The sequence below is a fragment of the Macaca mulatta genome, chromosome 1 (assembly GCF_049350105.2).
Source record: "Macaca mulatta isolate MMU2019108-1 chromosome 1, T2T-MMU8v2.0, whole genome shotgun sequence".
Classification (NCBI taxonomy): Eukaryota; Metazoa; Chordata; class Mammalia; order Primates; family Cercopithecidae; genus Macaca; species Macaca mulatta.
Genome location: NC_133406.1, coordinates 163,200,624 through 163,222,888, shown reverse-complemented (window position 1 = coordinate 163,222,888; position 22,265 = coordinate 163,200,624). Strand labels below are relative to the sequence as shown.

The window sequence follows — 22,265 nt, the reverse complement described above, 5'->3', positions numbered from 1 at the left end:
ATGCATGGTTCTATGCGGGGGTTACAAGGAATCCCATGAGCGTGCTTATGGCTGAGGTGGAGCAGTCAGCTGATTATGCCTACCTGCTGTGGTGATCTTGGCTATTTTGTATTTTAACTTTTTAAATTCCCAGTCCTATATTATTTATCTATTTATCCAGGCTTAAAAACGGTAGAAATTTACTTCTCATAGTTCTGGAGGCTAGGAAGTGCAAGATCAAGGCACTGGCATATTTGGTGTCTAGTGAGGGCCTGCTTCCTGGTTCATAGCAGTCTTATCTCTGTGCACTCACATGGTGAAAGGGACAGGGAGTCTCTGGTTTCTGTCTTACAAGGGCACCAATCCCATTCATGCTTTTTATTTATTTGTGTATTCATTGTATGTTTTTTGGTTTGAGGTTACCATGAGGCTTGCAAATACTATCTTTTAACCCTTTATTTATTTATTGAGACGGAGTCTCACTCTGTTGCCAAGCTGATGTGTAGCAGCGTGGTCTCATCTCCCTGCAGCCTCTGCCTCTCAGGTTCAAGTGATTCTCCTGTCTCAGCCTCCCGAGTAGCTGGGACTACAGGCGCGTGCCACCACGCCCAGCTAATTTTTGTATTTTTAGTAGAGACAAAGTTTCGCCATGTTGGTCAGGACGGTCTCGATTTCTTAACTTCATGATCTGCCCGCCTCAGCCTCCCAAAGTGATAGGATTGCAGGCATGAGCCACCGCACCCGGCCCTAACCCGTATTTTAATCTGATAACAACACTGTTTGCATAAACAAACAAGCAAGCAAAAAGACAACTAATAAAAACTCTATGCCTTAACTTCATCCCCCCATTTTTAAACTTTTTTTGTTGTTTTTATTTATATCTTATGTCTTGTAAAGTTGTTGTTGTTATTATTTTTGACTGGTGCATCATTTAGTCTTTCTACTTAGGATAAGAGTAGCTTACACACCACAGCTACAGTATTATAATATTCTGTGTTTTTTTGTGTGTGTACTTACTATTGCCAGTGAGTTTTGTACCTTCATATGATTTCTTATTACTCATTAACTAACTTTTCTTTCTGGTTAAAGTACTCCCTTTAGCATTTCTTGTAGGACAGGTCTGGTGTTGATGATATCCCTTAGCTTTTGTTTGCCTGGGAAAATTTTTATTTCTCCGTCATGTTTGAAGGATATTTTTGCTGGATATGCTATTCCAGGGTAATGGATTTTTTTTCCTTTAGCACTTTAAATATGTCATGCTACTCTCTCCTGGCTTGTAAGGTTTCCACTGAACTAGTCATAAGGCATTAATTTATACCAAGGAAAGACGGCAAATTAATCACAGTTATAACATTCAATAGCTTAGTAGATTCATTTCAAGGTCATCTTTTTCAGACCTGAAGTTGCATTTATTGATCAAAAATCCTATATATCCCACTTAATTTTTCTGTAAACCTAAAACTGCTTGGAAAAAGTCTAACTAAAAACATACATAAACAAAATGCAATTTTATTCAAAGTATTAAAAAACCACATAAATTTCAAGCTGTCGCTAGTTTTTCAAAAGCCAATACCTGTAGTAAAAGACAGACTATAGTGATGATTGTAATCGTTGTAGTAATCACACCTGTGTAGAAGGCTATCCATGGCCTTACTGTGTCAAGGAAAGAGAAGCACTTACATTAACAGACTAAAACAAACACAAAATGTATTAAAGTAAAACATTTCAGTGCAAAATGCAAAAATGTAAAAATGCAAGAAGTTTTTATCTGCATTCAAAGCTGAGTTAGTTTTTTCTTATGTTTTAATACATGTTATCACCAAACCAAGCACAATATATCATTTTATTTGTCAACAAAATTCTTATGTAATTTATTTAAAGTAAAATTTAAATTATATCTTTTATTATAATGGCTGAAGCTGGATGTTACTGATAGTTATGTTTATGAATTTTATAAGATAATATTTGATTAAAATAAAAGCTTCAACTTCACGTAATCTCTTTATGATATATCTCACAAATATTACAAGTGATTTTCTAGTTTTTTAAGGTTTCTCAAAAATGATTTGCATGTTTTTTAAAAATTGGGAAATACTAACTTCTGAGTTAGGAGTTTATTCCTTACTTTACAGTTGGGAAAACTGAGGTTCAAAGGGGTTGAACAGTTTACACAAGGACAAACAACTAATAGAAGGCAGATTCTAGATTCAAACCCAGGATTGTCTGATTCCACAATCCACGCTCCTAATCACCTTTCCTAGCATATTCCTGCGCTTACACAGTGGCAGTGAGAATTGGAAGACGAGATGTCGAACAATGTTTTTTGTTTTTTGTTTTTGTTTTTTTTTGAGACAGAGTGTTGCTCTTGCCGCCCAGGCTTGGGTGCAATGGCATAATCTCAGTTCACTGCAACCTCCGCTTCCCGGGTTCAAGTGAATCTCCTGCTTTAGTCTCCTGAGTAGCTGGGACTACAGGCACACGCCACCACACCCAGCTAATTTTTGTATTTTTAGTAGAGATGGGGTTCCACCATTTTGGCCAGGCTGGTCTCGAACTCCTGACCTCACGATCTGCCTGCCTTGGCCTCCCAAAGTGCTGGGATTACAGGCATGAACCAACGCACCTGGTCATTTGAACAATTTTTTAAAGACAAAATCAATAGGCAGCAGTGATAACTTGGATAGACAGAAGTTTTGATGAGTAAGGGTTAGAATTGATACTAAGTCTTCCAGCTAAGAGATTTAGGACAGGAGTGTTGCTACAGTAAAAATAAATAAGATGAGATTTTATTTAGGTGGGAAGTTGCCGAAATTAATTTTTGCTGAGTCACAGGTAACATTCAGACATAAATAGAGCTGTCACATAGACATTTGAAAATATAGAACTGGGGTGCTATTGAAAGTCAGTGCTGACAGTGGAGATTTGAACTTTATCAGCTAAAGGTAGTGGCTGAAACCAAAACAGTAGAAGGACACGGAAAGAGTGAGAACCTGGAGAGGGAAAAGAGTATGATCTAAGCCTTGGAAAACACCCCCCACTTCAGGGATCTGAGGAGGAACCAATGTGAGCAGAAGACAAAACAACAAAATAAAAAATAAGAAGTTAAAGGAGAACCAGAGCCACATAGAATCATGAAAACTAAGAGATAGCAACTGTGGCTAAAATGTATTGAGCACCTGCCATGAAACATACATGCCGTGTATTTTATATTATTTAATCTTCATAATAACTCAAGGAGGCCTGTTCGTGTATCTCTATTGACAGATAAGGACATAGAGGTTTAGCAAGATTAAATTATGTGCCTATCGTTCAGCTGGTAAGTCCTGGGGCAAAAAAAACTGGAATCCTTGTCTCCCAGCCTCCCAAGTCCATTTTTTAACTAGTGGTCTCCAGAGTGCACAAAGCAAACCACTGTGATATGGGAAAAAAAATCGTTAAAATTACAATAGTAGAATCCCATCCTTTAAAAATTGTATTTTTATATATATTTTACAATGTGCATTCTGTACTAGTATAGTAATACATGCATATCATATGTACATGCATAATTAGTAAATTAATAAGTAATTGGGGTATATGCTTAAAACATTTACTAATGTGAAGATGCAGTAAAACACTTTGGAGATTATTGCTTCGAACCACTATGCAAACTGTCTTTTTGCCTTCTCCCGTTCTCAGTTATAAGCTGCAGTCACCTCATGTAGTCATGTTATGTTTTAAATGCAATGCTAGTTCTAATTTAGTTAAATAGAAACTTTTTACTTCATAGGTTCTTTTCATGCCACTCCTCAGTATTTTCTGAAATTTATGAAGACCTTTGGGCCTTTCAGTACTTTGTGATAGTGAAAGGAACAGAGGCCTTAGACCAGACAGACTGGAGTTCAAATATTAACTTTACTGACCATGTGATCTCAGACAAGTACTTTAATTTCTCAGAGCCTCACTTTGCTCATCTATGAAATGGAGATAACATTTACCTTGCAGATTGTTGTAAAATTTAGCAATTTTTTTTTTTTTTTGAGACGGAGTCTTGCTCTGTCGCCCAGGCTAGAGTGCAATGACACGATCTCAGCTCACTGCAACCTCCGCCTCCCAGGTTCAGGTGATTCTCCTGCCTCAGCCTCCTGAGTAGCTGGGATTACAGGTGCGTGCCACCACGCCCGGCTAATTTTTTTGTATTTTTAGTAGTGACGATTTCACCATGTTGGTCAGCGTGGTATCAAACACCTGACCTCGTGATCCACCCACCTCAGCCTCCCAAAGTGCTGGGATTACAGGCATGAGCCACCACGCCCGGCCAGCAATATCTTAAGGAAATAGCATTGGGCCTGGCATACAGTAGATAATTTTTAAATGGTAACAAATAGTAATCATAGCAATAGTACTTGTTTACTGTAGAGAACACCTGTGGCCCGGTAGTTCCTCCCCTCTAAAATCAAGTCGCATATACAATATTTTTAGCAAAGGTTGGCTGAGACTGTTCTTAATTCAACTTGGAAACTTATTTGAGCATGTATAAAAAGTGTTGGCTACTGCATATGGCCACATGAGTTAGGGAATGCTATTTACATGGACTACACTGGGAAAGGCTGCTCCTGGCCTTGGGTAGAGCGGCAGCCCTGGAGATATACTGGCAAAAACATACAGGGCCAAATATATGGCAGCCTCCACAGAACAACAGGAAATGGATGCAGCTGCCCACATGCATTGGTTGGTATGTTGAATGCCTCTCTGTTTGTTGATGCTCTCCACAGATCTGTACCCCCGACTTGGTGGTATTCCTGGCTTGTGCTAATCAGAGACTCAAAGAAAGATTACTGAAGCGTGCAGAACAGCAGGGCCGACCAGACGACAACGTAAAAGCTACCCAAAGGAGACTAATGAACTTCAAGCAGAACGCTGCTCCATTGGTTAAATACTTCCAGGAAAAGGGGCTCATCGTGACAGTAAGTTAGCTCAAGTTTTACAAGTCCAATACAAGAACGCTCTTTCAGATCTCTCATTAGCCTATGTTCTCATGTCGAAATCCTCTTTACCTTAAAAAGTGGCTTTTTGGGGGTACAGAACCAATGGAAAAAAAATGTATCATTTTGACCTGATTCGCCTTTTTAAGCCATAATGTTTTTTAAAAACATTCATTTTAATTTAATTGATTTTATGAAAGAAGATAAATTTTAACCTTGGCCAAAATTCTTTAGTCCTCAAGTAAAAAAATGTTTTAAAATCACTGTCTGGGTGATTGTAAGCGATATTTGTCCAGTCTCTCCACTCTTCTGTCTGTCTTTGGAAGCCTAACAAAATTGATAGACTTATAACCACACAGTTGATGTGGGGTGATGATAGATTTAAGCGTTGTTTGTCATAATGTACTACATAAAGAAATGAGATTCTGACTTCACGGAAAAAGTTTCCTAAGGGTTTGACTTGTCATAAAGAAGTGATAATGTGTCAAAATGGGAGGTAGTCACCCTTCTGCTCCTTTGATGCAATGCAAATATTAATGTTTTCCTAAAATTTTAGTTTGTTTTGTGGCTGATGATATTCAATGTGCCAATGAAAGATGACACTGAATCATTAGTTTGTATAGTTTTTAGAATCTAGAACATTAGAGGTGAAGGTTCAGCTAAATTTATGATCATCACATCATCAGATTCCAGTATGAAAGTGTAGAGGAGACAAAGAGGATAATGGGTCATCTGAAGAGAGCACTTTATGCAAGAAGACACTAAAACCACAGCAGCTCCTTGACAGCTGGATGGTGGCAGACCTTGGCAGAATCCTCCTCTCAGCCCTTGGACCCGGGCCAGTGGACCAACTTTTGTCTAGTTGGGTTACAGGCCTCTGTAGAGAATCTAATCAAAGCGATCCATGCCTATTGCAATAAAAAGCACATAAAGACTTTTATTTCACAAATGTTAGGTAAACCAGCTGAAGCCCATCCAGAGAACTCCTGTGATCTTAACAATTTCTGGGTTAAAACTCTCTTCATTAGACTAGGATGCCCTCGGGCCTGAAAGAGACAGACATGACATTTGAAAAATAATTTCTTTGCAATCTTTTTAGCACCATAAAGAAATTTTCAACATGATTTGCTCTTTGAGTCAAAGTTGTCATGTCGCAGAATTGTAAATCTGATCTGGAAATTGTTCACAATGCCAGGGTTCATATTTTGATTTAAAGCAGGCATTGAGTAATTGAAAAGATTTGGGAAAATCAGTGTGGATGCTTCTGTGGCTGTGTTTTGTTGGGGTAGTTGTTTGGTTTTTGTTCTTTTTTTTTTTTTTTTTTTTTTGCTCTTGTTTTTTTGAGATGGAGTCTTGCTCTGTCGCCCGGGCTGAAGTGCAATGGCACGATCTCGGCTTACTGCAACCTCCATCTCCCGGGATCAAGCGATTCTCCTGACTCAGCCTCCCAAGTAGGTGGGATTACAGATGCCCGGCTAATTTTTTGTATTTTTAGTAGAGACAGGGTTTCACCATGTTGGCCAGGCTGGTCTCGAACTCCTGACCTCATGATCTGCCCACCTCGGCCTCCCAAAGTGCTAGGATTATTGGCTGTTGTTCGTTTTTCTCACCAGTTACCAACACTAACTTCCACACTGTATCATAAAAAAAGAAATTTGCCCTACAAACCAAACCCCAACTGTAAGGTGCAAGGCCAGATTTAATTGATATTTGCAAGGCTCAAAGGTGTTACCAGAGTGTCTCTGATTACTCCCTGCTTGTCACATTCGTCATCACAAGCAGAGCAGATTTCTCAAATGAATGCGGAGTGGAGATTGTTAATTTACTAATATTTTGCATGGAGGTGAAATGCCATTGCCTCTAATTGAGGGAGTCAATAACAATGTGGATGACAGCCTATAACCTCACTGCTAAAACCAAATGAGCTTTAAGATAAATGCTTCTAATTACTGAGATAAAACTTGCCTAGTAAAGTCACCTTTTGGAAAGCAATGAACGCAAACACAGGCTAAGCTCTGGGGAATATAATTTGAAAAAATTATCTGACAAAGAAGCAAAACACGTGTCCTCTTTTAGAACCTGGATCATAGTTTACTGCTGGAATTAAAATATATTTGGTGACACTTCTGCTTTTAAAGATGAGTTAAATAATAAAAATGATCATTTATATTAATAATAAGCATGTTAAGATTTTAATAAAAATCTGGGGATTAATAGATAAAACCCAAATATTTCCTTTTCTCTGTAGTTTTTTTTCCCTTTTCTCCTACCTGCCCCTCCTAATTCATTCATTTACTCATTCAGTACATATTTACTGAAAACCAGGATACTCTGCTAGGGCATAGGGGTGCAGAGCTAAGTAAACAAAGGGTAAGGATCTTTATTTTGACACTGACATAGTGCAGGCACCTAGAACAGTACCTGCTCACTGTATAGTAAGCTCCAGGAAATGAACAGAGCTTGCAGCATGTGAAGAAAGAGATTAAACAATCAGTTATTAAGTGTGATGACTGTTGAGTTATTATGTGTGATAATTGTGATGAATTATTAAGTGCAAAAATGTGCAGGGTGTCCTCACATATGTCATGCACTGTTTTAGGGATTGGAATTCCCTGTGGTGAATAGAACAGACTGTCTCCACACTCATTAATCACTTATCTCTGCACAGAGTTCTTAAGGGCCACAGAGACCATGTCCCCGTTTAGTATAGTTGAGAAACTTCATGTTGGTACTCCTCTTCTCTGGGGGTTTGGTGTCTGCATCCTGTCACTTGGAATCTCAGTTCCATTGCCATTTAATAATTTCATGATCCCCTACAAGGTACTAGCTTCTAGGACTTGATCTCTCTATCTGTAAATTGGAGACAGTGTTACCTACCTCCTAGTATTGTTGTGTGGGTAAAATGAGAGAATATACATAACATGGTAGATGATGGTAATGCAGAGGGCATGTTTTAAGATGCTCCATGCAGCCGCTTTGCCTGATTCAGATTCCAGCTGCACCACCTACCACCTGTGTGACTTCCTGCAGGTTACTTATCTGCTCTGCAACTCATATGCCTTACCTGTAAAATAGGTATAATCATCAATCCTACCTCAGCGTGATTGTGAGGATTAAATAGATGTCAAGAGCTTAAAATGGTGTCTAGAATGTTGTAAGGGTAAATGACATGATTGATAGTCTTGTACAGTTTTTATATTTCCTCGTCTCTCTTCCTTCCCCAACAAATGCTCATCTTTTAGAACCTACAGTAACCACTAGCAATTCTGTTCTCTTTGAGGGAACTCTGTTGCCTTTTCTCCAATACATAGGTTATTGAAGAAATCCAAAATGAATAGGTTGTAAAAACTTTAGACATAATTCACCTTTTTCTTTAAAGTTGTCTATTAATCAGTTATAAGTTTGACTCAGTGTCTTCTTTAGCTTCTATATTGTCTGTGTAATCAAGCTATATAATGGCAGTGTCTGTATAGTAACAGACGTCATTCCACTCTTTTTTCTTGTTTACTTCATTGACTACATCTGTTGGCAGATTTGACTAGCGAACAAACCCAGTGTAAAGAGAAAACCTAATCAGATTAGCCAAGAAAAACATGCTGTTGCTTGAATACTGTATCTTACTGACATAGTTCCCATTACATGAACTTCTTCATTTTTATTCTTGTATTATACATGTCCATGTGCAGTCATGTGTGCAAGTATGAATGAAAATAATATGAAATCATAAGGCTGGTATGTTAAAGACTACTTCATAGAATTTTCTCAGACATATTTATATGTTGTCTTTAACTTACCGTGAGGTCGGATATAATTCCTCAATACATCTTTTACTGCTTTATGCTTGTAATTAAAGATTAGGAGGCTGTGAGTTCCCAATGTTTGTCAGAAGATTTTTCTGGTAGTTTAGGTATTGCTGGATCAAGGAAAGCTACTTTTAGTATTGCTGAGTAAGCTGTGTCTCTTGACATTTTAGAGCACTTGAACTTGAAACTGTGTAACTCTTGAATAATAATTTCCCTTTTATAGATTTTTAAAGTTCCAATAAAATGTGTGTTTCATGATCATTTTTAATCTTTCTTGTAAAAGTTTTTTTTCAACTAGTCTTCATTTCAATCAGTCTCACCAAGTTGGAACACTTTTTTCTTTTTTTTAATTTATATTTTTTGTACATGAATAAGTTATGTAGTGGTTATTTCTGAGATTTTAGTATGCCCATCACGTGAGCAGTATTTACTGTACCCAATGTGTAGTCTTTGATCCCTCATCCCTCTCAGGAACCCTTTTTTAAGAAGCAGAATTAATTAAGACAGGTCAAGTTTTTGTAAGTTTGATGAACTTTTTAAAAAATATATGCAATTTTGTTTATTTTTAAAGAAAAAGATCTTCTTAAATTGTGCAAAAAGAAAAGTTCAGATGCAATGTATATGTTATTTTTCCAAAATGCATTCAAAACTTTTTGCCATTAAATGTTCTATTCAGCCAGAAAAACACGGAATTCACCAGGGAAATGGATATACACTTACGTGCATTGAACAAATACTACTGAATATTGGTAATAATCATTAAAATCCATATTTAGCTTTAGACTGTGAAGTAAACAAATGGTCATTTTCCTTTTGGACTTTTTGTAGGAGTATAACTTGAAATCAGAGGTAAGCTGTGGTCACAGGAGGTATGAAGAGGCCTACTAATTCATACCCAGGTTTACCAACTAAATCTCTTCAGCCAGGAAAGGCAGAGGCTGAAAAAGGTTAAAATCAGGATTATTTATTGTTCACCTCTTGGGAAGTGGTCGAGGAATGTGAGGAGGGCTACAATGGCATTTAACAAGGCTGTATAGACCAATGATTCCCTAATTTTAGTACTTACTAGGCCAGAAAAAAAAAAATATTTTTTAAGTAGGGGCAAGATGGCTTTTCAATTTTACAAAGTGAAAGCATTAGAAAAAAACTCCCAATACTTGCCTTATTTTTCTAATTTTGCTGCAGATTGGGAAACACTCATCACAAACCAGCATCAGTATTGGGAAACGAGTGACACAGAGAGCACAGTCCTGTCAAACTACACCATTGTTTATTACCAGACATTGCCCCCGAGTCCCAGATAACCCCTTTCACACTACAGTTGCTTCATTTGCCCCATATCACTTCCTTCAAATTTGAGAATCCCTGCATTATGCATTTCAGATTTACCACTGAAACTATGCACAGTTGACCCTTGAATAACACAAGGTTTGGGGTGCCAGCCCCCGTGCAATTGAAAACCCACTTGAAACTTTGACTCCCCCCAAACAGAACTACTATTAATAACTTACTGTCAACCAGAGCCTTATCAATAACATAAACAGCTAATTAACACATATTTTGTATGTTATACATATTATGTACTGATTCTTACCATAAGGTAAGATGGAGAAAAGAAAATATTATTACTTAAGTCATGAGGAAGAGAAAATATATTTATTATTCATTAAGTGGAAATGGATGATCATAAAGTTCTTCATTCTTGTTATCCTCACACTGAGTACACTGAGGAGGAGGAGGAAGAAGAGGGGTTGGTGCTTCTGTCTCAGAGTGACAGAGGTGGACCAAAGTGGACCACGTTCTTCAAACCCAGGTCGTGAAGGATGCACTGTAATTCCCATCCCATCAGACACTCCTAGCCAAAGGAAAAATAAGTAGGAAGAGTAAAAGTTAGTTTAGAGAGAACTGCTGAATAATTATTTGTTAACTGACTTCACATTTCATAGGAACCAACACTAACATTTAAAGTATAATAGTACATTTATCCCGAAACTCTCGATGTACAGCCACTGGTTAATTACCACCAACTCCACTTAGCATCACTGCACAGGTGGTGGAAATGGGAAGAAAAATAACCCAACGAGAAAAGAATTTTTTTTTGATACAGGGTATGGCTCTGTTGCCCAGGCTGAAATGCAGTGGCGTGACCTCAGTTCACTGCAACCTCTGCCTCCCAGGTTCAAGCCATCCTCCCACCTCTGCCTCCCAAGTAGCTGGAATCACAGGTGTATGCCACCATGCCCGCTTAATTTTTTGTATGTTTTGTAGAGACAGGGTCTCGCTTTTTTGCTCAGGCTGGTCTCGAACTCCTGAGCTAAAGCAATCCACCCACCTTGGCCTCCCAAAGTGCTGGGATTACAGGCATGAGCCACCGCACCCAGCCAGGAGAAAAGAAAACTAAACAGCATAAACACTTAACAGCAACCCACCTAAACATAAGAAAAGCAGACAAACGTGTTTGATAACAACTTGCCCAAACAAACCCATTCTCCTAAAATTACTAGGAAGAAAATTCTATTACAGCTTCTCAATAGGTAAGGGGTTAATGAGTTTGTAATGTGTGACATAATGAAGCTGTATTTCCTTTAAGTACCATCACTTATATCCTGTTTGAGCATCCATTGTCATGTAACCAAAAGCTCCCACTAATTCCTATTTGGTGGATTTAGTAACTAAGAAAATAGTTGAGGAAGGGTTTTTAAAGGTTAATAAATAGGAAAGGCTGTGGAAGTATTCTGGAAGATATTTATTTAGGTGACGATGATATCTATAGTCACCTGGATATATGGTCCTCTAAATTGCTCTTCAGTTGCCAGAGTGTATTTAGATTAAGTAAACAGTGCCTTCTGGCACAAAACCTGATGCTGATAGAACCTCAGTGAGAGCCCTGAAGCAACATGAGAGATACTGTATCCATTTTTGACTGGAATAAAGAGCAGCTTAAAAGGAATCACATTCTCTGGGCAATAAGCACTTATTAAATCTTACTGTGTGTAGAGCTGCCAAGATGGTGCCGCCCTCAGAAAAGTCCTGTTGCTTCCCTAAGGAGCTTGCCATCTCTGGGGATTACTCAGTGTTGCCCACTTAATTTACCTATTTACATACCTATTTGTAATTTTGGTTTTAAAATATCCAGAACTAAGTGAATCTGATTACTTTCATATACTGTCATTATTGTGGGCTCTAAAACTAAAATACCATGATCACAATTTCTCTTTCTGATCTTTTGGATGGAAAGGAAAATAAAAGCACAAAGATAAAGCCATTTGCTCACAAAATGGCAACCCGCATATAGCAAAGTATATCATCCACAGTCCTGGGCAGCAAATTCTGCTGGTTCCTGAACAGCATCAAAACAACAGGAAGAACAAGCAGATAGCACATTTATAGCTCATTCTGGCATTCTGTCTCTGTCATAAGCAACGCCCTGACTCACAACTTTTCCATACCCAAAGCTCCCTCACTTCCAGTCGTCTTCACACCCCGTAGGCAGAAAGCAAACCAAATGACTCAGCAAATGCATCTCTCTCTCGAAGTTGGAAACTGCTGCTGATTATATGACAGTCCTACTGTCAGCATCGGATGAGAAGAGCTCTTGCACCAAAAATGCAATATTTTATTGTGATGTTTTGCACAGGTATTAACAGGAAAAATAAGGAAGAACTTTAAAAATGAATAACTTCCTCCCCCAACAGAATGTAAAATATTTTTCTGTTGATTTTATTATTACAGACACTCATAAAACAGAGTCCAAAGAGCCCCATGAACAATTTTTTAACCAGCTGAAGTATAAAGCAAGGCCCTCACATGATAACTATAAAACAAATAATGTGGACAAAATCGAGATAATTCAAGTGAAGACATTTGGAGATTCACATTAAGAAAATTCCAGTTCTAAGAACTATTATTGACAGGTCTGTCTATAAATACTTTAGTTAAGATCTGTGCTATTTCTACAGGACTGTCTTCAACAATACCTTGTCTTTTTAAATTTTTTAAAGCAAAAGAAAACAAATTACTAAATAGTTGGTAGCTGAATGTCATGTCATACTAACAACTTCCTAAAACTCCTGTTTCAACCCTACAGGTTCTATATGTGTACACACGCACACACATATTTTTAGCTGGTTGATTCTCCAGGAGACACTCTGTGATCAGAACAATAATGTTGACAATAATGTCAACAAATATTCCAGACTTCAGAGTTAGGTCTTCATTTACTTTGAAATGTTATACTAAGACTTACTGGGAACATGAGTAAGAAAATAATGTTTTGGGGCCAGGCAGGGTGGCTCATGGCTGTAATCCCAGCACTTTGGGAGGCAGAGGCGGGTGGATCATGAGGTCAGGAGATCGAGGCCATCCTGGCTAACATGGTGAAACCCCATCTCTACTAAAAATACAAAAAATTTGCCAGGCATGGTGGCGGGCGCCTTTAGTCCCAGCTACTCGGGAGGCTGAGGCAGGAGAATGGTGTGAACCTGGGAGGCAGAGCTTGCAGTGAGCCAAGATCTCACCACTGCACTCCAGCCTGGGCGACAGAGCGAAACTCTATCTAAAAAAAAAAAAAGAAAATAATATTTTTGGTAATGTCCTTACACTAAATTTTTTTCATGCTTAAGGCCAAACTAATTGGAATTAATCAATATCTTTTAAAGAGAGATGGCACTATAGTTAAAGTAAATGTCTCCCCCCCTGCAAAAAAAGAAAAGGAATAAGCATTTAAGACTTGCCAGTCAGGTAAATACAACAAAATATTATTAATAGATAGTGCCTTAGAAAACAATGGCTAACAATTCCTGAGTGCTTAATATGTGCCTAGTACTATTCAGAATGTTTCTGATCTCACTTATAAGTGGGATCTAAACATTGATTACAATTACCTATATAACAAATTTGCACATGTACCTCTGAACCTAAAATAAACATTAGAAAAAAAACCTTAAAAACAAGCCAAAAATGTTTTGCATGTGATAACTCATTATTTCTCACCTAATTTTGTTGGGGCAGATACTATTGTTATCTCCATTTTGTAAATGAGAAAGATGAAAGCACGTGAAAGTGTAGCCTACCAGGATCCCACAGGAGCGGTGGAGTCTCAACCCAGATCACACTGCTGGCCCCAAAGGCTGTTTTGTGATCATTCTGTTGTTCGTTCGTTAAAACACTTTATCCAGGCCCTTGTCATTTGACAAGCATCTCTATCCAGCTGTAATCTGTTCATTTCTGTTTTTTAGAAAAGAATAAATGGGAAAATTAATTATATTTGGTACATTACATTGAGAAGTTTTTAAAGTAATTTTTACTAGGTAATAGATGTAAAACGATTAAGATCATTCATAAAATTGATTAATCTAAGCACAGAAATATAGAAGCAAAGAAATTATACTACAAATGGCCAATTGTTGGACCTTGTATTTTTGGTTATCTATACTACTATCTCCTTCTTGCTCAGTCCTACAAATCAAACGTAAAACCAAGCCTTCAGTTCTGGGACAGGCAAAGCACTGTCCTTGTCTCCCTTAAGCCTTACAGTTCCATTTCCCCATTATGATAGTCCTTTTATAGTAATTCATTCAAACCATTTTATTGAGGGCCTATGTATTCGTGGCACTCTTTTCATCAGACAACAGTGATCCTCCTTTTATTCAACAGCTATCTGTTGACATGCCTGATCATGACATTTTCCCATATCCAAGGTACCACAGCAGGCACTGCAAGGAATACAAAGATGATGTGGAGCCCGATCCTGTCTGCAGGGAGTTTGTGGTACAGGCACATAGACGATAGAAACATAAATAACTTGAACTCAGCTGGGGAAGGGGTACGTGCCACCACACCAAAGTAATAGAACAGGCCAGGAAGAATAAAGGGCAGGGAGTGAGTTCTTCCTGGAAAGATTAGGGAAGGCTCTCCTGGAAACATGGACCCTTGAGAGACGGGGAAGAGTTGGAACCCAGAAATAGGAAAGAAAGGCACGATAAGCAGACACAGGACATGAGTGTAGAACAGAGTACTGAGAATTTAGAAACCGGGGGACAGAGGTGCTGTCATCAAACTGAGCAAGGCACTGAAGTGCTAGGCTAAGGAGGAAGGGTTTTTCTGTTGGCAAGTGCCAGATTGAAAGGCTTGGAGCATGGGAGTGACACAGCTAGAAATATTAAGCTGATAGCTGTGTGTGAAACAGTGAATGGAGGAAGCATCTGGAAGGGACGTGACAAGGGCCTGGACTGGGATAGTGATTGAGTGACACAGGTTTTACTTCTCCGTAGGGCAGACCTACAACCATCTGGCACAGATGGCAAACATGGGAGTAATTGAAAAAGTGCTCTCAGGAGAAATAGCACTCAAAAATCACCTGCATCTGAGGTGTAACATAAATTTTCCCAGTTTAACCATTTTGGTTTACCCTTTGGATAGTGTTCATGGCAAGGTTGAAAGGAAAGGAGATAGGGAAGGAAAAGGAATGTAATCAGGACTCTGACAAGCTAAAGCATTATCAAGTGACATTAAAATCCAAGCAAAGAGAAAGTAGATTCAGTTGAATCACCAGTTTTTCTTTCTACTAATAACTGTTTCAAAATAATTCATTGAGTGAATAAATTAATGAATTAATTCAATCATTATAGGTGTATGTGGAACCATTTATTTTCATGGCAGACAGCCCTGCACATCTTGTAGCAGTGAGGACATAATTCCATTAAAGCACTGTGCAATAATTGGTCTTCACCAAATATAAAACGTTTGTTTCATTACAATAAAAGAATAACTGAGCCAGGCGCAGTGGCTCATGTCTGTAATCCCAACACTTTGGAGGCTGAAACGGGTGGATTGCTTGAGGCCAGGAATTGAAGACCAGCCTGGGCAGCATGACAAAACCCCATCTGTAGCAAAAATACAAAAAATTAGTTGGTCATGGTGGTGCACACCTGTAGTCCCAGCTACTTGGAAAACTGAGATGGGAGGATCACTTGAGTCCAGGAGGTGGAGGTTGCAATGAGCCATGATTGCAGCACTGCACTCCAGCCTGGGCAACAGAGCAAGACCCTGTCTCTAAATAAATAAATAAATAGCTATGGCTTAAATAAACAGGTTTATTTGACATGTGTAAAAATATGTTCAGAAATGGATGATCTAGGGGTGGTACAATGACTAGATGGTGTCATCAAGGACCCAGGCCCCTTCTGTCTTTCTGTTCCAACATCTTTAATGCTTTCTCATAGTGACAAAATGACTACCACTGCTCTGGTCATCCAATTTACCTTCCACACAGAAAAATGGTGAGATAGTAAAGGGCTGGGAAGCCACAGCTATTGTCTGTCTTTAGGAAAGCAAAAGCTTTCCCATAAACCCCTTCTGCCTCCCTCATTGACTGGCTCCTGTGTCTCATTGGTCAGAAGTGGAGCATGTGTTTCCCCTACCTTCAGGGGAAGCTGCAAAATGGAGTTTTTAGCTTTACAGCCTCTGATATAGAGGAAGATAAAGGAGAAAGGAGCTAGAATAAATGAACGAGGCAACCTATTAACCACCAAAAGGTTAAAAATAATCCTTTTTTCTGTTTGAAAAGATATGATAAAGTACATTTGCAAGTAACTCCTTTTTTTTTTTTTTTTTTTTCTTGAGATGGAGTTTTGCTCTTGTTGCCCAGGCTATAGTGCAGTGGCGTAATCTCAGCTAACTGCAACCTCTGCCTTCTGGTTTCAAGTGATTCTCCTGCCTCAGCCTCCCAAGTAGCAAGAATTACAGGCGCCCGCCACCTCACCCGGCTAATTTTTGTATTTTTAGTAGAGACTATGGTTCACCATGTTGGCCAGGTTGGTCTCGAACTCCTGACCTTGTGATCTGCCCACCTCGGCCTCCCAAAGTGCTGGGATTACAGGCGTGCACCACTGCGCCCAGCCCATTTGCAAGTAATTCTATCAAAAACGGTTAAAATAGAAAATGTGCTTAATAATATTAGCTACTTTTCAGTAAGCACTTCCAATATACCAGACTCTTTATTCACATTATATCTAATTCTTCCAGTCTTTTAAAATTAATGAAAGAAACAGAGGCTCAGAGAGGGTCAGGAACATGCCATAAAGCCTGAAGCCAGTAAACAAGGGAGCTGAGGTTTGAAATAGGTTCTATTTTGTAGGATCCCTCAGTTAATGATAAGGAATTGAACCAGAACTTATGTCCAAGTAGAGTTAAACCCCCCTCTCAAAACAGCCAGAAAATATATTGATAATGCCTGTTAATGTGAACCTGGAGGTTTTTGCTGATTGAGAAGCAACAATACCTGCTAAAAGGTAAACTGAGGCACAATAAAATTTGAAAGCGTTTATTTGCACAAACAGCGATTGATGAATTGAGCAACTCCAAGCTGGAAATGGTTCAGGAGATCAAGCAAGGGATCACAAGGGGAAGGTTTTTCTGGAGCAAACACGGAAGGAAGTAAAGAAAAGAAAATATTTGATTGGTTACCATTATACAGTTGCCTTATTTGAGCTATCCTTCTGGAGAGTCCTTAGTTATATAAGTTATTTGGCAGCTTCTGATGGGTTAGCCTTAAGTTTCCTTTTTTCTTTAATATAGGCATTTACAAGAAATAGCACAAGTTTCATTTACATTTGCGAATCGAGCAAAGTTAAGGTCACTTATGAGACCTAATTGGCTTTATCTGCTCAGAGATTCTTCAAGTCTGGTCTCCATTTTAATTTACCTTTACATACTTAACTATACTTTTTAAAAAATAAGAAATTTGTTTCTAGGAGATGTGAAGAACTAACATACTGTATCAAGCACAGCGCCCACTGGTTTACACATTTTAAACTATTTTAATCACTCACCTCTGTCATGTAGGTATTAAAATTATTTAGTGCCAACCGGGCATGGTGGCTCAAGCCTGTAATCTCAGCACTTTGGGAGGCCAAGGTGGGCAGATTGCCTGAGGTCAGGAGTTCAAGACCAGCCTGGCCAACATGGTGAAACCCTGTCTCTACTAAAAATACAAAAATTAGGCAGGCACGGTGGTCCATGCCTGTAATCCCAGCTACTTGGTAAGCTGAGGCAGGAGAATAGCTTGAACCCGGGAGGTGGATGTTGCAGTGAGCCAAAATCGTGCCACTGCACTCCAGCCTGGGCAGCAGAGCGAGACTCCGTCTCAAAAAAAGAAAAAAATTATTTAGTGCCTTGTGTGTGTCAGGTGTTTCTATTTAGATTATCTCATTTCAGGTAAAGATAGGGACTTGCTGCCTTTTCTTAAATAAACTCTAAACTCTGCAGTCTGACTCTTGCCTCACCCACTCCGCATCTCACTCTGACATTACTCATTGGTCCCAGTCTGCCCTGCTTCACCCTTCAGACTCAACTGCTCTTGTCTTCCTCACTATAATGGGCTTCCCTCATCTGTCTTTTTGCCTCCCACTCAGCTGGCCTCTGGAGGGTCCTTCCCCAGGCACAACTGCAGGATGCTTCCATCTAGTTTAACCCAACCTGGCAGGTGGGACACAGGCAGGTATGCAGACACGCTGCTGCTCTGAAGGAGCCCATGGAGAAAAGGGAGGAAAGGAGATCAGTGAGTGGTCTCAGTGCATCTGACCGTTGTAATGATAGGAGGAAGGATGTACAAAAGGCTGCAAGAGGGAGTAAATTGCACCCGCCTTTCCATGATAACTCTGGTAGGACTGGATGAACTTGACACTCTGTGGAACAGAGATTATTCCACGCATTCAAAGAAGAAATGAGGCATCTGAAATTTCTACGTGGAGTTACAGCCACTACCAAGTTCAGGATTGGAAATGGGAGTAAGTGATGGGAAAGACAGAATCAAGAGCTGAGCAGCCAGGGAAGGAGTAGGGAATAAAATAAATTTTATCTAAACCATTCTAATTTCTGGTTGCTCTCTCCCTGCTCCAACAACCGCATTGAGGAATTTAATTTAGCTCAGTATAAAATAATCTACGAATATACTCATTCATCAGTTTCTTTTTAGGCAATTATTCTGAGATTTCTAGCTAATATGGGGTACTGAAAGATGTATGAAAATGTTGATTTTTGGCTTTAGAGCTCCTATATGAAGTAAGAAAGCCAACTCTGAATTTAAAGGGATGTCTGTGCAAAGGAAGCTTGAATGTGTGTAAGTTGTAATGTGATGCAGGCTATTCTTTTCAGTAGTCCACTTAGTAGGGACTGTGCAGCCAGTGCAATGCCAGACTGTAGTGGGTGCTTTAAAATATTTGTTACATTAATACATACATTAATGAGTTGGACTACATCTGTTCATCCTAATAAGTTGAGAGCGAACAAGAACTTGTTTAGACTTCATGCACTAGGATTGAATAAGCAGCTTTTCAGTAATGCTTCAAATTTGAGCTTTCAAAAATTCATGCTTTCCACTGTGGTCTAGTCTCTAACCATTGCCAATTCACTGGTTATTTGAAGGTGTCAGCAACCATGAGAGATTTCTCAGAAAATACCGGAGTGTTGCTTCAAACAATTTCCACAATTGTTGTCAAGTTCATGATCAAGGAGGAAAAATAAAAGTAATAGATGTTTTTGTAAAAAAAAAAAAATGTATCTTACCTGAAAGTTTAATTTCAACAGATAAGTAGTGTTGTGTATTGTAAGATAGGATTTTTCCTCTATTCTGAAACTTATGCTTAAAAATCTGAATACAGACATCACGATCACTTGATATATACTTGATAATGTTTATTTTTAATTTTTTGCCAAAGCTTTATTTAGAGTTCGTGTGTTCATGACAAATTAAATCTGGCAGAAGTCCAAAAAGATGACAAGATCTCTTACAACTGAAAGATTAATGCAGCAGTAATTTCCAACTAAATTCTGTCTGTCTCAGAAGATTTTGTAAAGCCTTAGGTGAAATCCTTTTGGCTCAATGAGCAGTTGCTGGATGACTGCAGTACTTGTGATTGCTGGCTCATTTCATTAGTTCAATCTGAATTCTTAAAACAATGAAATTTGATATTAAAAATATCAAGTAGTGCATTTTCTAAAATCCCATGGATAGGTAATTCCACAGTTGTACTGCTCCACTTCATATTCTGTGAATGATAGCCCCACTTCAAAAATGTAAGACAAGAGAAGACACATAGGAGACTTCAGTTATCTCAAATTTTCCTCTGTTACTTGTCGTTGTTCAAAATGGCATTCTCTGCAGCTAAGGACTTTTCCCTCTCCCTGCAGTCCTGATCAACCTCATCACCCTGCCTCGACCTGGATTTTTCTGGGAAGCCACCCTGGGGACAGATGCCCCACTCTGAGGTCCCATAACACCCCATTTTGAGTCCATTCATGGCAATTACATTATTTTATAATTCTACCTCTTTATGATTCTGCTGTCTTTCTACTATAACTCTGTCTTTATAATTCCACTGTCTGCTCTCCTTTTTATAATTCTGCTGTCATCATCAATGTTTTATTTCCAGCACCTGGCTTGGAGCCCATACGTTCACCTTCAATATATATTTACTAAGTGAATAGACTATTACTGGGTTGTGAATTTTTTGATGACCCTCATTAAATACACACACACACACACACACTTAATATATATATAGTTAATACATGTGGGGGAAGAAAGAGCAAAAACAAAGCCGGAAAAAAATGTTTCCACTTGAAAACCATTTTTCAAATCTTCTCTGCAGTTGATCATAGGTAACACCTTTCAAGATCTCTAATCTTTAAATTGCTGTAAACATGCTTTGTTTTCATTTTAAGACTTAGATCTCTTGGTTAAACTGCACATCAAATTTTGACATTTTTTGCTTCTACACTCCCATAAAGTTAATTGAAATTCTTCAAATAATGCAAATTTCAGAAATAATGTGTGATGTCACTGAAACAAAGGCTCTATAAGAGAAAGTCTTTCAACTGAGTTCTTTACTGTCGCATCTCAGTCTCCTAGAACACTGCCTGGTACATAGTAAGTGCTAAGTAAATATTTGTTGAGTGAAACATAGATGTAAACCAACACCCTAATCACAACCTGGATTTGGAAACATAAAGAGAAGAATCTAGAAAAGATGAACAGGACCAGACAAGTGAAAGCAACTCTTGTCTATCAAAGGACAAAAACAGGGCTGGTGATTAAAAACTCAGAAGGCAGGGGCAAACAGATCACAGTTCTAGGCCATTCACGAGTTCTTGACCTCTTGCCCAAGTTTTCAAAACTCTTAGGGCCTCAGTTCTACCATCTGAAAACTGAATCTCATAATGCCTGCCTCCTAAGTGGGCTGTGAGGATTGAGTGAGAAAAGGTGATTTAAGAACTAAGCACAGTGCCCAGCACAGAAAAAGCACTAACAAGACACAGACACTCTTATTATTTTGATGAGATTGGCCTTGGTACTATCCAGAAGAATTATTAGTGCTATGGCAGCCATATGTGCTATGTACTTTCACGTACTAATTCTTTCAATGTATTGGATTTCTGACAAGAGAGAAATTCCCATATTCCAGTGGTAGTTTTTAAATCTCAGGAAAGTGGCTCCCACAGCTCCTATGAAACGATGAGCTGAGAAAAGTGAACACAGCTTAACAGTCAAAAGAAGTGTTGCCAAGCCTGTCACCAGCTATAAAAGCCCTTCAGAAGCTATTTGATAAGCTCTTATGTTGATTTTTCTCTCTTTTTCTGTCTTCTTCTGATTTGGCTTCCACTCTCTATTGATTTTTTTTCCCTTCTCTTTCTTTGAGCCTGGTCTCAGTAGACACCGAGGACATTGGGAAGGATTGCCAATTTCATATTTTGTTCATGCCTATGTTATTCACAAACCTTCTCAATTTTTATTATATTCAAATAAACCTTATGCTGGTGAAATGTTACAAGGGACTCAATGGTAAATATTACATTGAGCAAAATGTAGTGTGGTATGGTGGTCCAAGGGCCGACTTTGAAGTCACAAAGACCAGGGTTTGAATCCTGGCAAGTCTCTTAACCTCTCTAAGATGAAATGTCCTCATCTGTAAAATGGGAATGAAGATAACTGACTTGCAAGATTAATTAAGGATTATAGATAATATATATAAAGCTCTCCTATGACATGGGTAGTGAAATAAATTATATATGTAGTTATTCATGTAATCTGTAATAGCATATACTCCAAAACAGAAATGATCTAATCAAAATATGTGCTATATAATGACAAATAATAGCTTACATTCATTGAACACTTCACTGTGCTGGGCAACATCATGCAAATATGTTTTAGGAAGACGATAGGTACCCGGTGATCATTTCTCTTCTATTGCATGCTCAGTTATGTCTAATGTATATCTATTCAAAGTCATGGATTCCATGAGAAAGCTGAAATCCAGTTCTGAGAGCTACTCATTACTTCTCAAAATGACTAAATCAGGAGACAACACCAACAGCTACTTATTTTAATGGAGACATTTTTCAGAAGAAATGTCAACCACAAATCTGTCTTGGCAGTTGCACGCCATGTTATTTTCTATCATTTTACTTTTCAACATTGGCAAGCGGGAGCTGCTGAAGGATGAGCAGCTTTCAAGTT

The 22,265-nt window shown here is 38.5% G+C and overlaps 1 protein-coding gene across 1 annotated transcript in view; it reads left to right on the top strand.

Annotated features, from left to right (window-relative positions):
• AK5 (adenylate kinase 5) overlaps positions 1 to 22,265 on the top strand; it is a 292,207-nt gene that overhangs the window by 55,318 nt on the left and 214,624 nt on the right. Inside the window, 1 exon segment of the mRNA NM_001266348.1 lies at positions 4,734 to 4,925. Within this exon segment, the coding sequence (NP_001253277.1) occupies positions 4,734 to 4,925 (192 nt within the window).